Genomic DNA, 23,310 nt, shown 5'->3' on the forward strand with positions numbered 1-23,310 from the left:
CCAGGGTTGCTGGAAGCAGCTATTGATTCTAATTGTGCTTTGCCAGCCCCATGAATACAGGCCTCAGGGGTGGCATGGCCCGGGAGTCTGACGCAGCAGAGGAAGCTGACATCAGCCTCCCTGGAGGCTGGCACTGAACAACAAACTAGCATCCTTTCGCCTGTCACTCCAGCATCCTGCTCAAGGAGGCTAGGTGCCAAACGAGGAGGAAAGGAGTTTTGCAGCAAGGCTTAATCTCACCTACAGGTGTTTAGTTCCTTCACTACCAGAGAAGCAACACTGATATTACCTTTGTGGTGGTTCATTATTTTGGAGTTTGTTTTCTCATATTGATTCTTTGGCTTACTAAACTGATTTTTAAGATTACTTGTTTCCCAGAAGCACTGGGTGAAAAGTGTCACTGCCTTTATCTGTGTCTGAGGTGCTTTATGCACTGAACTACTTCTGGTGGTTTTGGCTAAACTAATTATATTTCTAATGGGACACTTAATGTGGGGAAAAGAGTCAAATCTGGCAGTAGTCACCTTTCTATGCTAGCCTGTAAAAATCTTGTAGACTCTGTTTTTTCTTATTTCTTAAGTTCAGGTAATAAATCTGATTGTTTTTTCTTTAAAACTTGATTCTCTAAAGAAGAGTTCCTGCTCTGTGCTTCTTTGGAGTTGTCATGGTTTTACCCCAGCTGGCAGCTAAGCACCACGCAGCTGCTCGCTTACTCCCATCTGGAAATATGGGGGAGAGAATCAGAAGAGTTCAGAGTGAGAAAACTCACGCGTTGAGATAAAGACAGTTTAATAAGTAATGCAAAAGCCATGCGCACAAGCAAAGCAAGACAAGGAATTCATTCCCCACTTCCCATGGGCAGGCAGGTGTTCAGCCGTCTCCAGGAAAGCAGGGCTCTGTCACACGTAACAGTTAATTGGGAAGACAAATGCCATCACCCCGAATGCCCCTCCTGCTCCTTCCTCTTCTTCAGCCCCTTATATACTCAGCATGACATCATATGGTATGGAATATCCCTTTGGTCAGGTGGTGTCAGCTGTCCTGTCTGTGTCCCCTCCCGGCTCCTTGTGCACCGCCAGCCTACTGGCTGGTGGGGTGGTGTGAGAAGCAGAAAAGGCCTTGACTCGTGTAAGCACTGCTCAGTAACAAAAACATCTCTGTATAACAAAAACATCTCTGTATTATTAACAGTTTCTAGCACAAATCCAAAACATAGCCCCTTACTAGCTACTATGAAGAAAATTAACTCTATCCCAGCCAAAACCAGGACAGGAGTGTTGGAAAGGAATCCTCAAAGGTGGCTTCATGGGAAGCATGAGAGTTTTCTCAGCTGATGAGAAGAGGTGGATCCTGCTGAAAAGAAAGTATACAGCCAAAAAATTCACTAGACAAACAGTCCCTGCCCTCCTGGAACTAGTTCTACTGCAGGTCCTTAGCTGTGTGGTGTCACATAAGGTATGTGCATGTTGTCCTACAGATTAAGCAACCTATTGCATCCATTTGGGACAACTGTTAAAAAAATATGCTCATGAACACATGGTCCATCCAGGTTTCTTGCCCTCACACGTAAGATGCTGCGATAGTAAATATGGTGTTGAGTGTGGTAGCTGCCTTATTGCCTGGAGTGCACTATCCTGCAGGTAACTGGCTAAACTAATGCTCCACATTTCTACAACAGAGTGCTGGCATGGCTTACGATAGATCAGATGTCTATGCAGGTCAGCAGAGATGAAAAGCAGCATCTGATAGGCAGGCGGGTATCCACATGCTGCTGAAGAGCATGTCTATATCCTGGATGAGGATTACAGACTGGCTCAGGTTTCAGGGTGAAGAATTTCCCAGTACACAGGCATCACGCATTTTCATGGTGCAACTTATACTTCCCCAGCTATGGTTTATGTTTTGGGGTAGTACTCTCTTTAGATGTGATTGGAGTATTTTAGTTATTCTGAGTATGCTGCCTGTGGCCCTCATTTATTTGGGGAAACTGCAGTGTTTAGGAATGGTAGATTTCCCATATGATGGAAGCTTTGATGGTGTCTCATCCTTTTATTGCTGTAACACTTCACATGACCAGCAACTTAAGGTTTTACAGGGTATTGACAATCTTGGTGACATTAGGCTGAAGGTCCTAGAGGAAGAAATAGTGGGAAAAAACCTTTTTGCACACTGTTGGTGCTAACTTTGTTTTTCCAGCACTGGAAAGAGATTGGGACAGAGGTATTGAGTGACAACCCTACCACAGCTCTTTCGGTGAGATTTAGAATACAAGTACGTGTTACAGAGTCACTGGGAAGGCTTGGCGCAGATGAGTCAAACCATCTGCTATTGGAGAGGTGCAAAGACATGAAAGGAGGATACTTGGTGAGCTCAAGTCTGCTGCAGAAGTGAGCTTGAGGCAGGTGGAGGGCTGCAATTGGTTCAATTCAGTTGGCTTTTTGAAATGGAGTCTGAAAATAGAGTAACTACCAAATAGCAAAGACCTAGCCTAAAAGAGGTAAAGAGCTTTCAGATTAGATGAGAAGCAGATGTATGTACTTGAGATGCAAATACAAGAAATGGAATAAAAAACCCATTAAGAACTCTTGAAATTAAAACCAGCAAGATAGTCTCATAGCTAATGGCAGCAAGGAAAAAATCTAAATCTAATATTGAAGGTTTTAAGTTATATTAGGGAGCATGTGCAGTCTGAAAGACTTTTTTTGTTTCTGAAGTTGTCAAAATATGATTTCATGTCCATCTACAAATTGGAGTATGTAGCTCTTCTTTGATGAAAACAAACCAACCCCTATGTAGGAATAGGGAGGCCAGCAGTAAAATATATTTTTTGCATTATGATAAGTTCTATGAAATTTGAGTGGAATTTTGTATGGGCAGAATTTAGTTTGGTGTTGAATAAAGTTCAGGAAATCTTTCTAGCTTTGGTAACTATTAGAAATGTTGTTTCTTGAAAAGGCAGTATATATGAAGCAGTACCTCACATTGAACAGTTGGCTATCAGATTTTTCCTTAAATTGATAGCTTTTAAGTCACACAGTTAAATAATATCCCTACTGTACAACCGGTGCTGTAGCAGTGAAGTTATACTTGGATAAAATATAAAGATAATTATAAATTCAGAAACCCGCTTCGATTTCAGTGGATTCTCTGACATAAATGAGCTTTGATTTTAATATATAGGCTTTTAATGCATAGGCCATACTAGAGATAAAATGCGGACATAAAACAAGGACTGGATTTGCTTTATCCATTTTTTTCAGGTCAACCTTGGTCTGAAAATATTTGTGAGGAAACTGCTCTTCTTGCTGTAGGACATCAGACTCATCATATCTACCATGTATCATTTTTTAGCAATATAGATTTCTGTTGGATAATTATTCAAGTGATGTAGCAATATATGGGAGCATCTACAGAAAATGTTGCAGAGGAGAGATCAATAAAATGATGTAACAAATGCTGTAGACAAGAAAGAAAATTAATTACAATCATATTTTTGTATCTCTGTTGAAAGCTGAAAACTTTTGCTGTATTACTACATTGTCAGATATGATTTTTTTTCCCAGTGAGCTTTTTTCTCTTTTACTGTACTTAAATGTGTATGTCTTAAAACTCTTGTAGCAACTGCTTTTTAGGAGTGAGAAGAATTCATATAGAAGAATATAGAAATCAAAAAAGAAGCAATAAAAGTGTTTGAGGCAAAATACCCCCCACCCTTTTTTTTTTTTTTTTAAAAGCTTTTCTGATTAAGCTGCTTTTGGACATTTTGAATCATCTTACGGCTGTCAGATTTTCAGACTACATACATGATTTTTTTTTTTTTTAAGCCATTTTCAGGAAAAATAAAAGGTATTTATTAGTCTCAAAGTGCTTATGTAATTGTTGCATTCTTAGAAACACTTCATCACTATGACCCTGACTGAATGTAATGCTTAAACGTGCATAATTTTAAGGCATGGATATTAAACTCATTGAAATCCATCATACATGGCTATTAGAAGTGCTTTATGTGTCTTTCAGACAGAGAGAAGACTTGAAAGAATAACATACATTTCACGTAGAGCAGTAAGGATGAATTTTCTATTTAAAATGCATGGATACCTTTAGCTAGAAAATGTTGAAAAAGCGGTATGGTTACTAAAACATATTTGTGACTTTATTTTGTATACTTTTACAGCCTGACCTTTAACATGCTCAGGACAAAGGCAGGGAAGATCCTGAAGAAAATCAAAAGTCATAGGCTGTGTCCTGAGACATTGCCTTTTGCATTTATAAGATTATTAAAGGATACTTTAGCTGGAGATACTGTGATACTACTCAGCCTTCAGTGTAAACTGTATTTGTTCATTCTGGTTTTAATTTTATATTAAAATTATGAAAAATGAGGCTTTGTAAATTATATAATCATCTTGATATTCTGAAGAGGATATTGAACATTATAATAATCAAACTTATTGACTGAAGATCAGAAAAGGTCTGAATGTAATAGGAATCCAGGTTCTTATACGTGTGATAGGTTAAATAGCTTTAGGAATATTTGTAAAATTGTGGAACTGTAATTTATTGAAGCAGTTTCCTTAATTGATTTTCAGATTAACTATTTTATTTTGGTTTTAGAGGCAAATAAAGATTTTGTTTAACATGCTTAAAGTCCATTATTGTGTAACAGATGATTTGAAAAAATAACTCTTTAGGAAAATCAGTATAGGTGTGTATGGGTATGTATATTTTGTATTTAAGATAGAAAATTCTGTGCAAACCATGATCCATTCAAGCCGTTGTACAATTGAAAAACAAAACTCCAAAACACACCCCCAACCTAAAAAGAAAATGGAGGGGTAGGCATAATGGGGAGAATACAGTGTTATTGTGTTGTATATAGATGTGTAGTGCTGCTTCATCTTGAATGCTCTGCATGATTCTAGTCATGCCATATAAAAATGGCTTGGAAAGTTTTATTTCCAAGACTTGGAAAACATTCAGAGAAAAGTAACAAGAAAGATAGGGAGTGGCTTTGTAGACAGAATTCAGCTAAGACTCTTACTTCTAGAAATGCCTGAGGGATGTTATATTTGGGATCTGTGAAGTTGTCTGCTGTATAGAGATGAACAAGAATTGATTTATTGTCTGCTTGGTTTGAGGCCAGCTTGAGAAGATGCAATTTATACAAGCCCCACCTCTACGTTCTTCCTAAGGTATAATGCAGGATGCTTTGCCTTAGGATTTGGTCTCACTCAGGATGACTGCTCTTTTGTTCTAATAGCCTTATGTTCTAGTTATTCTAACTTTTCACCATTTTAATAATAAACATATTGTCTGAATAGGGTGAACGTTACTGACTTCATAGAAATGGAAAGATAATCTTCCCCTTTCATGTTTTTTCAAGAATTGAAAGTTTTGCCTATGTGTGATTCATAGGACAGCATTGCATTAGAGCTGGCTCAAACCTATTCAGAACACCACTGTAGGAATAACATCTCCATAGTTTCTATTAGGATATAATTGGAAAACATTATCATAATTGTAATTTCTGCTTATCTCTTGTGTGATTTAAAAAAATTAAAAATCATTTTATATGCCTGTCTATATTTATTTACTTTCAAAAAATACTAATTAAAAAGGCAAATAACATACAGTGATTCATAGATTGTTAATCTGTGCCACATCAGAGTGAAGGAATACATAAGTGTTGAACATAGTACAGAACTATGGTTCTATTCTGCACTTCCAGATTCTGCTTTGAAACAGGAAGACAGACATGAGCACATATTCCCATAACAACATATTTACTAATAAAATATCATCAGTGAAATACAGTTTAAGCTGCAACCACAATTTTTTCCCCTTTCAGGTAAAACTGTTGAACTATTAAAAGCCAAAGAGTGTCTTGTTCCTGTAAAGATGTGCTTGATGCTTGATCATTTTTAAGTTGTGATTATGTGGCTTTGACAACTGTATGAGACTCACTTTTTCCCAGTAGTTCCATTTTTTTTATAAATTGAGGTTTCTTTATGGTGGTCTTGGTGATCTTCTAGCAAGTGGGATGGAACTGATGGATGTGACGATACACCTTGTGAACCTCAATTTATGCAGACATTAAAATGTTGAGTACAGTCTTTTTAATGTTTTGTTCTACAGTATAGTGAGTTAAATTAAGACATAATAATTCTAGTCATTTTTCTGCTCCACCTATTATCTGAGGTGTGCAGATCAATTTATTTACATTTCAGCTATGAATTTGTCATTTTTTAAAATCAGATTTCTTAAAATCTTGAAAGCAATTTGTTCAAGTTTTTCCTTCTGGAAATTGTAGCGTAATATAGCTGATGACATCATTAGGAGGTAATTTTATGTTTAGGAAGATTATTTGTAGAAAATAGAGATAATTGGACTTATTTATTGACAGATCTTACTGATGCAGTTGAAAACTACATAGCAGAATATTTATTTTTCTAAAATCCATGTATCATTCCTTAAAATGTAGTGTTATTGATGACAACTTCGGAGCTTTGGTTTTGAAAAAATCATTAATGGAAAAATGTAATTAAGTTTTTCAATAGCTTATAATTTAAAGTACAGGAAAACTACTGTAACATTTGAAAAGCAATATTAGAAACATTACCTGCATAAGTACTATGAGAAATACTTTTTCTGTTTTAAATGCTAGTAAGTAACATGGTTTGAATAGCATTTTTACTTAATGAGTGTAAATAGCCTCTGACTGTTTTATTCTATATGAGTAATTTGTCCCATTATGATGACTGTAATATTTTTCTCATTTGTTTTTTACTGCTTGCCTTTTCTAGGAAGTGGAGGTTGGTATACATCTTCTGTCTTGCATGATTTTGTGATTTTTTTCATGTATACATTGATTCCTTGCATTTTACTAAATGTAGGTTGTTTCTCCTTCTCCAGGATGATTATTTTCGTACATGGAGTCCGGGTAAACCATTTGATCAAGGTAAGATTCTACTACTATTTATTTGTGTGGGATAAAATTTATTTATAATTGTGTTCCTGTTCTAGAATACCTACAGAATTCTGTGAATTTGTGTCATTTTCTCCCTCTTCAAATGACTGATTTAAAGAGGGCCAGCGATTCAGCCTAATCATCATTTTATATCTGTGATTTTTGCAAATTTTTATTGATTAGAGACAGGAGCATTCAGAACCTCCAAAGTAGCTTGAAGTTTCCCTTGTATAAACAAGTTCATGGGGTTTGGGAGGTTCTGTTTTGTTTTATTTAAATATTTAGGTTAAGCACTGTTGCATTTTCAGCAGAACATATGAAGAAAAACTGGCACGCAATCTGATATTTGTCTTTTGCAGTTAAAAAAATTCATAATAATGTTGAAAGTGTCTTTATATCTGGCTGATTAAAGGAAGATCTAGAAAAACAGTTTTGGAAGTCTGTGTCATGTTCAAGTGATCTGTCTTGAGGCAAAACACAAATGGAGCTTTGAGAATGCTACAGTACAACAGTTTCAGCCTTAGAATAATTTGAGCAAACGCAGCAAACTTTCACATTAAACATTCCCTCCCCAGGCATTGGAACTTAATATTTACTGTCAATACACTTCATGTATGTTGTTACTGAGAATCTTGTTACGTACTTACTTTTTATAAATTGTTGCAAGGAGTGCTTCAGAGACTTTGTCTTTTCTGGTAGTGCCAATGGCACAAATGCAATGAAGAAACAGCGCAGGGGCTTGTACAGAAGAGACTGAGATAAAAATATGTTGCAAAAGTAACGTTTACTCAATTTAAAGAATTTTTTCTGTAACGGATACTGACTTTTAAGGAAGATTTACCACGTCTTAGAGATGGACTTTCCACCATGTTCTATGCCTTTTCACTTTAATTCTGGATTACTGTAGTAAACCTGTGAAAGAAAATGCCTTGATTTCTTAAATGAATGCACCTGGCTTGTTTTGCCACTTTGTGGGAGAGGGTAGAGGGAGGGGGAAAAAGTCACATTTATGTTATCACTACTCTGAATTGTGGTGGCTTTCTTCTGGTTTGGTGGAAATTTGTAAATGTTAATTTAGATCCATGGCAGCCTGAATGTTTTAGAACCTGCCAGTTTCACAGACCGTATGTCTCTCCTCATTATATACTAAAACATTAGGAAAAAGTACTTGACTTCAGTCTTCTGACTCCTCAGAGAAAAAAAGATTCCTTTCTTTTGGTGAAGTACCTCATCCAAGAAGCAGTCTTACCACTTCTATACAAAGTACCTTTAGTCTATTCCTTTTCTTTGTTTTTTTGATAAAGGGACATGGTATGCAAATACGTTTTTAGTATGAGAGCTGGAATAGGTTATACTTTAATTAATGACTTACTGGTGGCAGAATCTTTCATCAGAAGACATTGAATTGAATATGCTGTAGATTTTGCTCATGTTTTTTTTTGTTATCGCATATTTGATGTGTTTTGTGGGGTGTTTTTTGGTTGGGTTTTTCTTTTTTTTTAATTGACTGTTAGTTTTTCAGGAGATGTACTGAAATACTGTTTTTTCCACCAGATTTACACTTTTACAGGCTCTGTCTTGTTCTTTTACTCTGAGTTCTTTGGGGATCCTGATGCTAATGTTTGTAGAATACTTTTCTGAATTTACAAACAACCCAACTAAGAAATCATGTTCATGTTATCTGTCCTACCTTATTTGCAAAATGCATTGTGTATTGGGTAGTGAATATTTTAAAAGCATGCCTACAGAGTTCAACTTTCTATTTTCATGTCCTTGTTAACTGAAAAGTAATACTGAAGAGTGAAATGCGTTTGCTGAGTAGTTTTATCTACATTTTACTGTGTAATTTATAACTGAAAACCAAATAATGCTAGTTGGGAACACTTTTTATAATAAAAGGTACACTGAAGTTTTATTAGAAAATGTTTCCAGAGTTTTAATTTGCCAATCTATCATTTAAAGAATATCAGGTATTTTTACCTGACAGCGTACTGCTTTTCAGTTTTCCTGCAGTAACTGCTACAGTATTTGGATTGAATTTAGCAATGATATTGAATTGAGCTGTGTGTTAAAAGATTTACTGTTTCTGAAGAATTAGACGTTTTCCAGACTCTGATTGACACATAGGTATTCTTTATTAATCCGAAACTTGCATGCTGCTGTTATTTTTTTGAAAGTTTATACATAACATTACTGACTAGATTTGGGAGATATACTGAAAAATAGAAGAAGGTTTCCTAGTCAATATCTTGGTCTCTGTGTTGGCAGAATTGGCTTTCTCTTACTTTTGGGTATATATGGGAAATGATTTTTTGAAAATAGCAAAATATTCTTGAGAATAAAATATAATTATGTAAGTACCATGTAGTTGTTCATACATTCAAGTCTCTCTCATCAGATGGGAAAAGTGATCATGGGTGATGTTTTGTGGGAAGAGCCATTCATACTATAAAAGTGTGGCAACCTCGCAAATGTCAGTTTGTTAGGAGTGAATGTAATGTTCGTGATTTACTGAAGAAATTGGGTCTTTTATGATTCCCTATGTTTGCCAATAAAAACCATACAGCACTGACAATCTCAGCACTTTTTTTTTTCCCTCATTATTTAATGAGAAAGGAAAAAGTGAGAATTGGTAGACTATAACAACTAAGTTTTAGGTGTACATTCTGATGGTCTCTCTAAGTGGTGTTCCAGGGTTGCGCCATAAGCGCTGCACCAGCGCTATTCCATTCCAGTTGCATACCATTTCACTACTAAGTTTTTAAAACAAATAAGATTTACCTATTAATTAGCTTTTTCACCTCAGTAACCATACATGTAGACTTATGGGTTTTTCATCTTTGGTAAAAGAGAAAACAAAAGTGACCTATTCAAAACAATAAATGGGGACATCATGAATGAGTGACTGTGGAGTCCTGTGATCTGCTGGGGCTTGTTGCAAGCCAAGTGATCTGTGTTAGAGAATCTTTACGAGTGTTTCCCCTTCAATCTTCTGTTATTACCATTCAGGCTTGTGCAGCAGCTACTCTCTCAAGTGAAAGCATTGCATAAAAAATGTTCTCCCGAATGAAAACATGAAACTCCTAAGTGAAGGACAAATTTTAAAATATAGAGATAAACTTGTAGTAAGAGACTGAAATTGCTCACTAAAGATGGTGTTTAAACAGAACAATAACAACTTCCCATGTCTATTATGTTAAAGTTTGTAATAATACTGCTGAAGATACAGGCAGGTAAGTTCTTTGAGGACAGAAATAAATAATATCCTTAATTTATCTCTATCAGTGTTTTATTTATTTTCATTTTATATGTTTTATCAATATTTGGCTTTTCAGGAACATACCTTTAAATCTGTGAAAGTATGGAATAAGCCAGGAATCTTTTTGGCATTAAAAGATCTGAAGTCCAGGTATACTAGATAGGATATTTTTTTTCTATTTACTGTGAAAACAATGGATTATAGGAATTACTAGTGCTTTGACAGAAATGTTTTTTCTTAGCTGATTTAAATTGTAGCAACTTTACGTGATGAAATTACACATCGATATTTGGAAGTTTTAAAATCTATATATGAACAAAATAGGAAGACCTTTAAACTGCATAAACCCCAGCTCATGACATGTAATAGAGGTGGTGGTGGACTATTAAGCTTTATGCCTGTGTGTTCAAATTGCAAATTGCCATTTAAAAAATACTCTGTTACGCCCCTTTATCTTTTAGGCTGTGGCATAGGTGCCTGATACACATGTAACTAACTCCTTGTTGATATCATCAGTGGTCAGACAAATGGCTTCTCATTATTTGAATTTATTATTTTTTTCCTATCCATATTCTGCTGGAAATCAGCAGTATATGGGGACCTTTTTCAAATTCTTTTTAGCCAACACCCATATTAATTTGCAGGTAGTATTTTTTGAGGAACCAATGCTTGCCCTATAGGCATATCTTTGAGGTCTACTCATAGTTATTATTTTCCTAAGATTTACATGACTATTAAAGCCTTTTCTAAGGTTTTCATAGATTTACTGTATATGGATCATATATCTTTATATTTTTTTCAAAATACATCCTTAATCTGAACCCAAATCTTAATGCTAATATTTTGTTGTAAAATTTGAAAAGTCTGTGGTTCAAGGAATCAATAGTTGAGCATATGATAATAAAATGAGTGTCTTAATAGTGTCTTAATTCACTCTTCTATACTTCAGTTTATTTTGACAGGCATTCTTATGTTAATATGATTAAGTTTGTCAAAATTGCTCATGTAGACAGATCTGTGTAATTCTGTTGGTATTAATAGGTACAGCTATATGGAAATATATGTCCAAGCATTCCAGGAGGTTAGCCCTCACTATGAAAATGTATAGTGATATTTACTCCTTGGCTGCAAAATCTAAGTTATTGTAAAAGACGGAAAAATATTATGACTTGCATTGCAATCCACCAATGCCATTCCTTAAAGCAACATCTGACATTTGTCCAAAGAGTACTTATTTCTGTTGACCTCTTGTTTGCTTATGTACATATAGGATAGAAAAATGTAGTTAAATAAATGTTTTGACTACATCGACACACACACACACATGCACGCGCATATGTTTATTTCTAGAAATATCACAATGTAAATTTTTAATAAACAATCGTGGGGCAGGTGGTCTTGTTGGAATAAATCTGAATGTTCTATTTATCCTATTTAGTTACTGCTAAAAGGCAGATTTTGTCCTTCCAGTGGTTTTACAAGCAAGCAATTAGGATGTTTTGTGTTTTGGACTATTCCAAATTGAATATTTTAGTAGCTTTAATGTATGTTTTATCAGTGTTTTCTCAAAGTAAAAAACCAACTTGTTAACACATTTTCTTTATATACTACTTTTACATAGATAAAAATATACAGAATACTTTTGGTATATTTTATTTTTAGACTAGAGATGGTAGCAGAGCTTAGAGGGTGTAGTTACTGCATAAAATTGCATACACAAAGACACTGGTGTAATTTTTTAAAGTGGAAAGGATGTTTTCCTCTGCTCAATAGAAACACTTTGGAGGAACAGTGGAGTATTTTCATGTAATGGAAAAAATATGAAATGACATTTCCATGGAGGATGAACACCCTGAAGGTATAGTTGGTTTGTAGATATATTTATAACATTTTTTTGTAGACCATTCCACTGAATTATTTTTGGCTTTTATACTATCAGGTTATATTAGATGTCTGTTTACAGCAGAAATATTGTAGGTACCATTTTCACAGCAGAAACATGTTTTGAAACAATTTAAACACTTATATTTTAGGTCAGTCTTTGCCTTTTAGCTCTTTGTGGTCTATCTACCTAGTTCTGTAATAATTTGGGTAACTAAGGATATGCAGATACGTGCAAACACATCTCTATAATTTGTGAATACATTTCTGTACTGTGAACTGAAACCATTTAGAGTCATATTCAATAAAATCATTTGATTCACTCATTTGCAAGCCCTGGGAAGTCATAAGGGAGTTTAATGAAGATCCATTAGTTGAAGACTGTGAAAACAGTCATGTAGATTTAACTTTGCTACATTTGATATGTGCACTCATGATCTAGTTTTCATAGCAAAACTATTGATGTTTTTGAACTAGAAATCTATACTCCTTACTTTCAAGATAAATTGCGGTACTTCACAATTAAAATGTGTACCACATATTACTTTAAGTATAGTTTAGTCTTAGGTGAGCATGAAATGTTTTTAACAGTTTTTCAGGTCTGTTCTTTTTAAAATTCATAGTGTCCTCCTACAAGGACACCATTTTTTTTATCTGAGCTTACATTGTAATGTGGTGAACAGTTTCCAGCTTCAGGTACTTAGGTGTGTTTAGGAATCCTGTTCACCAAGAAAATACACCAAATCCTATGTTAAACAGATTCCCACTGCTTTTTAGTACTTTCAGCCAGCCCTTGCCTGAAAAGATCTTTCCTAGATGTCTGAGGAACGCTTTAATGGTACATTTTCTTCATTATCTGATGCTATGTTTAGTGGGTTTTATTATTTCTCTTTTATAAACTTCTCTACTCTGTGGTAACACCAGGAAAGTGTCTTGTCCTGTATGGTTCACAGTCTTGGCTCCTAACTCTAGTTCACTGGGTAGCACACATCTGCTGTTCTAGTTGTGGATCTCAAATTGTTTCAGTATTTATTTCTGTAGAATCATTGAATGGATTCTAAATTCTCACATCTATTTTAAGAAAGGCTATATAAAGGATTTTTAGTGAGGCTAAACCCAGCCCATAATACAAGATTTTGCTTGCCTTCAGTAGCAGTTTAACCCCTTGTTCCTGCTCCCCTGCCACCCTTGCATTATGCCCTGGTGTTGAGTCTGTAGACTCACCAAACCTTGAATTGTCATTAAAAATTTTAATTTTTGTTTCTTTGTTTTTAACCTGGCTAAATCATGGATTCAGGTAGCCATTCAGACCCGCATATAGTTATGTCAGAAAAGTGAAAATGTGGCACAGGGCTACAGTGATTGGCTAGAGGTAGAGCACCAGACTTTCTTAAGCTGGCAGCATGCTGAGCAAAGGGTATGGGGAACTTCTTCTTTGCATTTCACAAACCTGCTAAAGTTTGGCCCTGCAAATATCTTCATTTTTCAAGTCCTAGTTCTGTCTATGGTGCTGGGATGTCCCAGCTAACTGTCTTGAGTTATGGGTTCCATTGGTCGCTGAGGACTGTGTGCCTGAAAATGTTTTGATATGTACTCGGACTCCTTCTTCTGTACAGGCTCACTTAATGGGCTAATGAACTTACTTATGTTTGCTACAGGAATTTAATAAGAAAGCTTGTAAAATAGCTAATAGAGGTAGTTATTAAGAATATAAAATCTGAAATCACACATTAGTGTCTCGTGGTAAGGGAAGAAGAAATACCTGAATACCTTTAAAAACCCAACCAAACAATGTAAAGAAGAAAAAAGGCTGTACATAGTTTTTCTTGAACTTGAATAGAAGAATGACAGTTCTTAAAGCACATTTTAAATATTAAAAGTTGCCTTTCTGACCCATTTTTATTTTACCTCCTCATGTTTAAAACCCTGTTTTCCTCTCTAAGTTGTTTTCTTAACTAAGGTTGTTCTTGTCAGTTTCTGTAATCCTGTTTATCTCTGGTTGACATATACATAACTTTTTACTAATTTTTAATTTACAGTGTGTAAAGAACATACATCCCAGGACACATAAGTTGGAGTATGGCACTGGCACGTAAAATTCCTGTTAGTAAGCTCTGCGTTGTTCTTGCATTTTGAGGAACAGGGTTGTGGGAGAATGACAGCATTTCAGGATTGTGCCTGAAGTTCTTAAGTAATTAACAGAAGTTGTGCTATTATTTATCATCTGTGAAAGTTTAAGAAATCACTTGACCTCTCATGTCAGAAACTGCATGGCCAGCAGTAAATAAAACCAATTTTTTTATTTGGACCTTGAATGTATTAGATTTGAGAGTCAGGTGGACAAAAGGGCAGATCCAGAAGTTACACTTTTATGATTTTATTCTTTTTTCCAGAGACAGTACTCTAAGTGCTTTAAATAAGAGTAGAAAAGAAAGGAAGCATATACTTCTGGAACATTTATTCTGCTTTTACATACTACATAATATGCAATAAAAAATATTGAGGCTTTGTTTTTTATTTAGCTAGGTCTCATTTAAAATGAGATTTTCTCCCTGCAAATCATCTCCAAGTCACAGGTTTTAAACTAACATTTCATTCATAAAAATGTGTTCATGGATGGAAATAAATGAATTGCCTCATGTATTGAAACATTTGCTGTGAGATGGATAGGTACAACCTTAAAAATTTCAAACAGGACTCAGCCAAAACTGCAAAAAAATATCTGTAGGTCAGATAAAAGATGAATTTTGGTACTATAAAAGATATTTGTGATAGTAATAAACCCAGGTTGTTAGTAAAATGCTCACTGGTATTCATTAGACATTTTCTGTGTTTATCTGCTAATACAAAAAAGTAAGTCTAAGCTGTCAAATTGTTATATTGAGTCAAGGTGTCTTTTGGAGAGAAAGGCCAGGTTTGGCTGTGGAACGCCCTGTCTGAAGTATTGCACGCTCTGCCACTCTGAAGTCACCTTGGCTCACTTCTTAGCTCCAGCACTCCGTCCAAGCTACTCTCCACTCCATCCTGCCCACATACAGGGAATACACAACTTTTTCCTTTTCTGTGCTATGCCAGGTGTTGATAGGTATGAGTCAGGCCACAGGTGCATACTCAAAAGTGACTGAAATTGTAGATTTCTTTATTACAAGCTGGTAACTGCAGAACACATGTATTTCTGTGTATATTTCCAAACTACAGGGTTCTGTCAATCTGGAGGCTAGAAGTGTTTCATGAAAACATGAGTCTAGTGATCCAAGAGAAACCCTGAAAGGAACATTACAAAGTGAATTTTTAATAGAGTAGGTCCAGTTTCTTTACATTTATAATTTTACAGAAATTAAATTCTTACACGCTTTTTTTTTTTCTTCTTTCTTTTCCTAATGGCCACTTAAATCTACTTGGAACATTTACAGGTTTGGTATATTTGTAGTTGTTAGCTTGTAACAGTGAAATATCTTTAAATACTAGACAACTGAAGCATTTGAGGTTTGCCTTTAATTTCAGTATTTTAAGCTCAAAGAACTTTCCATAGATTGTGTGAGCCAGGTTGTATAGAAAAGCTTAATTGACTCAAAAATTAATGTGCTTTGTATATTATGATGCAAGATGTGATTTCAACTTCTGTGCCTTTTTTACAGAACGTATTTTATGTAGAGATCTTAATTCAGTTTTATCAGAAGTACCTTTCCTGATTATTTTTGTTATGCTAGGCTTCTTCAGAATACATATATATGTATATTGCTGATGTATTAGATACTTTATATGAATAGTCCACTGGATTCTGTTTTAGTTGGTTTAAAGAATTTAAAAGCTGAAGTGGATTACAGTAAAAAAAAATAAATTAAAATGCCTTCTTTATCATAAAAATACATAATAAAATACAGACATTGACCAGTTCTCCAAGATAATGCAATGTTTATAATGCATCTTATAACATGTTGTTTTGCAAGAGTAATCATCTTGGCATGTGACATAATAGGTGGGAGAAGTTTCAAGAAGATGCCTTTCTGTTATTATAGGTATGCAGGCATTTCTTTCCCCTGACTGAGTTGGAGAACCCAGAAGTCAGTTCTGACACAGCTAACATGTCTCTAAATTATGATTTAGTATATTTAGGAAAAGATAATATAAAAGATAATATGATGCTTAACTGTTTGCTAGTGATGTATTACTATTGTATTACTATTGTAAACCTTGAAGTAATTTTAAGGTGTTACTTCTTTCTGCCAAATCAAGGACATTGTGATTTTAAAAAAAGGTGCGTCGCTGAAGCTGCTGAAATCTTAAATGTATGCAGGTGCATTTCTACTGGTCGTATCTGTTTCGAATATTTTTGCAGAATATTTGAGAATTTCTTATTATATATAGAATAAATTGGATATAATTGTCTTAATTTTGTTGTCAGTTACGCCAGTCTGAGTCCAAAGTAACTCTGTTCTTTGGCAATTTAAATAAATAAGATCATCTCTGAATTTGCACAGATAAAAGTAAGGGTGGCATTTGACTTTTACTTTGTGGACTTACTCATTTGCATCAACTTCTGAGCTATGGGTAAGCTATTCTCTCGTAAACTTTCAAAGAATACCCAAATGAGAGAACACAAAATTATGGGAATGTTTTTGAAGCACAGCTCACAGGTGTTTGAGAGGGGGAGAAGTTCTTATAATTTAGAAATTACAAAACCATTATTGCTAAACATTGAAAAAAGAAAAATGCAGTCACTTCAGGCTGTGAGCCTGGGCAAAGATTGTCAAAGGTAACTAGGGATTTTGGGGTGGCTTACCTCTTGAGAACCAAAAGAGTGTGTCTGGTTTTTGTTTTGTTTTGATTTTATTTTTGATGGGGGGTCTTTTTGTTTTTTAAATGGTACTACTAATTATAGGAGTAGACTGCTTAAATGTCTTTTGACAGTCTGAAGTTAAGCACTGAGTGTCTGAAAAAATTAGAGTTAGTAATTGCCCTTAAAATCTTGATAGGGAAGTTTTACATTTCATATTTCCGTCACTCACCCAGCCATACTCACACCCTTGCCCAAAACCTGAGTAAATAAGTAGGATTAAGTATAACCTTTATTCAGGTAAAAACTCTGTTAGGAAAACTACAACCAATGATAGTGTAGTACCTGTTAATTTCTAAAGATCTGAAAGCTAAAGATTTCAAATGAGTTTAATAGTAAAGATATCAAAACATTTAATAAGCATCAGTATGTGAAGAATTGCAATATCTCTGTTTCATAGATGAGAAGTCTAATGCAAAGTGGAGTGCATTGATGGATGCTAAGCACACAGTTTGAATTTAAGATGAAGTGTGTAGGCCAGAAATGTGGAACTTAGGCAAAAATTGTCCCAAGAGATTGCATTTTTGATGATTTTGGAGATTTAGAAAATAGAACTTTAGAAGAAAATTAGAAGGTCCTTTAATGATATACTGGTTATTTGGCAATCAGCAGTAAACATTTCTGTTTAAAAAAAAAAACCCCCAACCAACCAAAAAACAAAACCAAAGAAGTGGAACACAGATGCTTACTAGCTCTTTTACACACATGTATTCATGCAGGTACATGCATCCACACAGACATACTTTTGTGATATAAATTATCTGTCCTAGCTGTTCATCCTGGAATCTGCCCACTTGAAAAACTTGCTGACCCTTCATATGATATTGTTGAGGTTGCTGAGGGTAAAGTTTCTCAGTTGGAGACTACAATGGAAACATGCCCTGTGCAGTTTCCCTTCTCCAGGACACAAATACCTACTCTTCTGTGAGCTAAAGTGGGGGGTGGGTGGATTCACACGTATAAATAAGGCTTATACTTTTGCATGAGTGACTAAAAAATGTGTGGCTCAATGAAGACGACTGTTGGAGTGGAGAAAGAATGAGCAAAGTATTTTGAAATTGTGAAAAAAGAGATCAAACATCATTGGGTTTGTTCCAGAGGAAGAACAGACTGCCAACTTTTATTATTTTTTTGAGCAATTTTTTTAATTTCCATTAACAGTACTCAGAATAGCAGGTACCAAATTATGAATCAGGATAAATGCATTTTTATGTTCTTTTTTAAAAACTTTAATTGCAGCAGTGAGCAAAAAGGAAATATGGCAGTACTTTGTGTCAGATGGTTCTAACTCAGTATTAGATGTTTCTTTGTTTATCAGAACTTTATCTAGCATAACTGCAACCATTGCAGGGCAACTCGACATTCAGTGCTAATGTACCAGAGCTTAGTAATATAAAATGCTAGGAACAGCGATGCAGCTGAACAGAAGCCTGATAAGAGGCTTTACACAACTGTCCCTGATTCATCAGTATGGAGACTTCTGAGCATTTGTGAGAGCAGGTATTTTGTGGGTAGAAGCAACCTCCATGCACACAGCCACCTTAATTGTTTGCAGACTTGGCTCACAAGTTAGAAAGCAGACTTCTAGACAGCCCATAATGTTCAGGGATTTGAACCTAAACTCCTAAATACTTGCTTGGCCACCTACAGAAAAACCTCTCTATCCTTCTTACTGAAGTTGTAGATTCATGTGGCCAGATGGAACAAATATACAAGAAGATTCCTCTTGTGAACGTCCGGCTGTAGCTACCCATTCTGCTTTTCATGTTATATGGTGAATCTTAAATGGCAAGTACAATCCCTTGGAGAAGAAACAAAATCTGAGATTATTCTTTTTTCAGAACATCCCCATCAGGTTACTGAGGTAGGCTGTTTCTTCTTTATTCTCTCATTTTTATTCATGAATCTCAGATTGTTAACTGCACAATAATTCATTTTCTTGTTGAAGTTAAAAGGTGTGTATTCTCAGTAGGTATGTTGCATAGTACAACAAGGATACCTTGCTATGAACCCACAGCCGTGTGGTTTCAAACCATCTGTGGCTGAGGAGGGCCTATATGCAGGGATGCAAATTTTGGATGCTGATCATTGTACAATTTAGGCAAAAAAATAACCACTATCGCTGTTAACTGTAATTAAACATTTATCTGGATTCTGTGTTAGCTGACAATATCAACTGAGTGTTTGTGCTCTACGTTGTTCTCTTCCCTACTGTTTCTGGAAATCATGGTGCTGGGATTCTGCTCATCTCTCTAGACCCAACACATTTCTCAGTGAGAAATTCTGCTTTAGGAGGTGAGAAATCACCGTCTTTCAGAATGGATAGGTAAAGATAGTTTGGTCTTTAGGTACACTGATGGTCTTAAGGTATCTTCAGGAATTGTGTGGTTTATCAAAGCAAGGAGTATGAGTCATTCCCTTCTAGCTGTCTGCGTAGGGTTGTAACCTAGGTGTTATTATTAATATTGTAGTTAAAACTTTTAGATAATTTATATTCTTCTCCCCCACACTCCATTGTCAAATGTAAAAACTTTGTAAGCAAAGAAGTCAGACCAGCCTTTTAAACTAGAGGAATTAAACCACTCACAGGATACTCAAAACATAGCTTAAGTTTTTGTAAGCCTAGTAAAGCAAAATGTCTAGCTGGTTCTTATTTTGCCATCAGAGATGAATCACAAACTTTGCAGGAGGGAAATAGAATTTAACTCTGAAAACTCTTTCCTTAACCCTTTTTCCCCTTTCATTTTACTGGGAATGGAAAATTAGGAACAGGTCAGAATGCACTCAGCAGATTGTGAAATAACAGTAATTTACTGTGGTTTCTGCCACAGAGCTCCTGTTAAGAGGATTGCTATGTTATGTCTTGCTAATCTTGATTTCCTATTATATTCTCAATAAAAATGATGTTCTGGCTAATGTCAGTTTCCGGGAGTGCTAGCTGTAAATTAACTTACAGAAGAGATGATGGGAAGCTTTGCTGAATTGCTATTCCAAATTTGAATTATAAATAAATAGAGCCATTAGTAATAATTGAATCAATTTTTTGAATATTAATTGCTTCCTTAGCATGTGAGAGTAATAAATCCATATCCATGTATAAAAGTCACCAGGTGATCCTAATTTTGTTCCATAGTTTTTTAGCAGAGAGCAAATTATTTTTCATTTATAATATAAGTTCTTTAGAGAAATAGTAGATGTCTGACTTCTGGGAAGTCAGCTGATACATTATAGCCACTAATAAAGGAATAATTTCTGGCAAGCCTTAAATAAACAGATTGCTTATGTCTAGTCTCCTCATCATAGTGGAAACCATCACCGATTTTTAATGACAATATAACTGTGCTGTACAATCTACATTTTCACTTCAATTATAGAAAAAAAAAAGACCTCTAGCCTTCATAATTATGAAGATATTTTAGTAAATGTGAATTGGATAAAAACTCAGATTGATGTCTGTTTCATGCTGAAGAAAATAGCTCTGAGGGATACATAAATGGCTCCACAGTGGGATTCTGACACTTGTGATATTTTTGGTGTGAACATTGTACTGTTTCATAGCTGCTTATTTTAGCAGAAATGGAAAGGAATATGTGTTGTTGTCAGTGCAAGTCTGCATACTTTGAGTGAGCTGGGGTAAAGCAGGCACGTTTTATCAGGGATTGCTAGAAGATGCAATGAAAAATATTTTTTTTCTTAAATGGAATCTTTAACTCTGGCCCCTGGCATTCTTTTCTAGGGGTAAAGTCATTCTGATTGCAGCAATAATCTAGATGTCTTCCCTAGTTTAATACCCATTTTTGTGTCGTCATAAAACAAAGTGTGATAGTGCCATCTCTCAGTTGTAAAGTTGGGTTCTGCCTGTAACATTGCCAAAAAGATATGTTATGGATTGCTAAATTTTGATAGAGTTCTCAAAACATACCTTCAGAATCCCAAGAATTTGGGAAAAGAAAGAACCATTTCAACAGGAATGGAAAGTTACATGATCTCCATTCACTCCTTTTCCTGAAACACGTTTTCTACTTGATACTGAACTCAGCATCCTTATGTGATTCCAGATTTCTCTTGCTCATGTATTTTTATTCCATTAACCTATTCAATTTTGCAAAACAGTTATCTGATGATATGCCAATATCAAATTCCAGTATTGCTACCTTAGTGTCTCCATCGGGGAACGTTCCGGGAAGAGGTACTTGGATTAGTACATTAAGTGATAATCTGTACATGCTTACTAGGGCCTGTTATTACACTCTTAGGTCAGTCATTGTTAACATTGACTTTAAACAGAGAAAGTATTTGATGTGAATTCTAAAATCTAAAATATTGGATAAGGATAGTGAATATGTTCTCAATTTTGACTCCAACTCTGTTATCCTATTTCAGTCATTTCTTGCTGCATTTGCTTCCCACTTGTTTAGAATTGCAGTCAGACTTATTCTAGATGACTCATTGTGGTTTTATGGCTAGTTTGCTGTAGAAATAAAAATACCTGGAAGAGGAATGCATCTTTGCATATGTCTTATGCTGTAATTGACAAAATATTTATTTTCCATCTGCATCGAATTACTAATACATTAATGATTCCATCAATTTTCTGTTTTGTTGGTAATATGGTGTATGTATTTGCACAGCTGAATATATTGTTAAGACCTTTCTTGCTTGATTTTGTGCTTTAGGATTTTCAGTAGTGTCTCTTTAAGCTAGGCTTTGGTGTTTAACTTATTAGGGTAAGTTGTTTGGGTTTTTGTTGGGTTTTTTTGGAGGGGTGTTAAACTTTAAAAAAGATGCCTATGTGAATAAAAAAAAAAAGTTTTGGAATACTGAGATCTTAGACCTTAGATGTTAATACTTAGACCTGAAAGACACTGTGGAGATCAGAGAAGAGAGAAATTGATTGTTTCTTGTGAATTGATTGTTGTTCTTATTTGGCTTTTCTAGTGTTATAGCCGGAAATTAGTGTTTGTAGTTCGAAGTGTAGCTCAAAGAAGAGTATGGATTAATGACTAAAGGGCTAGCTACAAAAAAACCTCCACAAAGCAGAAATAGAGACCTAGAATATTGCAGGTAGAATTTGTATCTAAGGAGACAGTCATACAAATCACCTGCATATTTTAGTATACTTTTACTAAAATCTCATCTGAGTTATATTTCCCAGTAAATTCAGGCAGTGTCATTGTTCACCACTTAATGTTGAGTTGGAAGAACTCAGCTGTGTCTTAGTAAGCAGGGAAACTACTTTCATGGTAGAAATACCAGTATTTGGGGATTACAGTGAAAATGGTGGTGAGTACTTTCTTAGCCTCACAACAGCAGAATTTCGCAAATGGATGCTTTTCCTCTTCTCTGGGTTAATTTGCCTATGGACCAGCACATCACCATTTATGTCTTACTGAATTATTACTGTGCAATGTAGCTTAGTAGATGTTATTATTTCATAGTAGGATTGACAAATGGATTGAGTGGAAGTGCGGGTTTTTTATTAACATCCTGGCTTACAGCTTTTAAAAAGATCTTGTATGTGGGAGACATGGCAGCCAACATCTGAATGAACAAATTTTCCTAACTCCTGATGAAATGTCATTTACCTTTCTGACTTCTTTTTCATTACTTTTTGGCTTATGGTTTTATTGTGATTTCAGAAATGTGGTGTCTTCTGAGCTATAAAAATCACAAACCTAATTCTGTTTAGAAGTGACATGACTGAAATGAGAACTGTAGGCAACAGGATCCAATTCAAATTGTTTCCTTTGGGAATTTGGTGCTCAGAATGACATAATGGGCATGCAAACTTCCTGAAAGTCCTAAGCAAATTCTAGTATTAAAAAAATGTTTCCAACTACATTAAAAACCAGCAGCCTTTGATTGCCTGTGTTACAGATGTTGACCAGGAGAGAGCTGGATAGGGTACTTAGTATTTTTATAAATAAAAACCAGTGGTATTGTATTAGAATATACAGAAGTATATATATTTCATGAAGATGCATTTTCCTTGGTAAGGAATTTTGCCAGGCTTCATTTTGTATTATCATTGAGTGCGCTGCATTTTATCCTGGCGAAAATCAGTGCCTTTCAGTCTGGCATGCTGTACAAGCAGCAGGCCAAACCCCCTCCGCATACTTGGTGGGTTTTATGTGTGGTGTGTTTCTTTTCTTAATTGCATGTTTCTAGATAATTGTTAACAATTCTCTAAAATTATTTTTAGCTTTAGATCCGGCTAAAGATCCATGTTTAAAGATGAAATGTAGTCGCCATAAGGTCTGTGTTGCACAGGATCAACAAACTGCTGTTTGCATTAGTCACCGAAGGCTTACGCACAGGTAAATACTTTAAAAGTTAATCCTATAGACTTTTTTTACAGTGTTTGTG

At 35.1% G+C, this 23,310-nt stretch overlaps 1 protein-coding gene across 2 annotated transcripts in view; it reads left to right on the plus strand.

Annotated features, from left to right (window-relative positions):
- Positions 1 to 23,310, plus strand: part of SPOCK3 (SPARC (osteonectin), cwcv and kazal like domains proteoglycan 3) — a 212,811-nt gene that overhangs the window by 71,005 nt on the left and 118,496 nt on the right. The window contains exons 3-4 of one of the 2 annotated variants that reach the window (XM_054825448.1): positions 6,913 to 6,958; positions 23,147 to 23,261. The exons of the other annotated variant lie outside the window; for it this stretch is intronic. Coding sequence (XP_054681423.1) covers positions 6,913 to 6,958; positions 23,147 to 23,261 — 161 coding nt within the window. The remainder of the gene's footprint in view (positions 1 to 6,912; positions 6,959 to 23,146; positions 23,262 to 23,310) is intronic. 2 annotated transcript variants of the gene reach the window in all.

The sequence above is a fragment of the Grus americana genome, chromosome 4 (assembly GCF_028858705.1).
Source record: "Grus americana isolate bGruAme1 chromosome 4, bGruAme1.mat, whole genome shotgun sequence".
Classification (NCBI taxonomy): Eukaryota; Metazoa; Chordata; class Aves; order Gruiformes; family Gruidae; genus Grus; species Grus americana.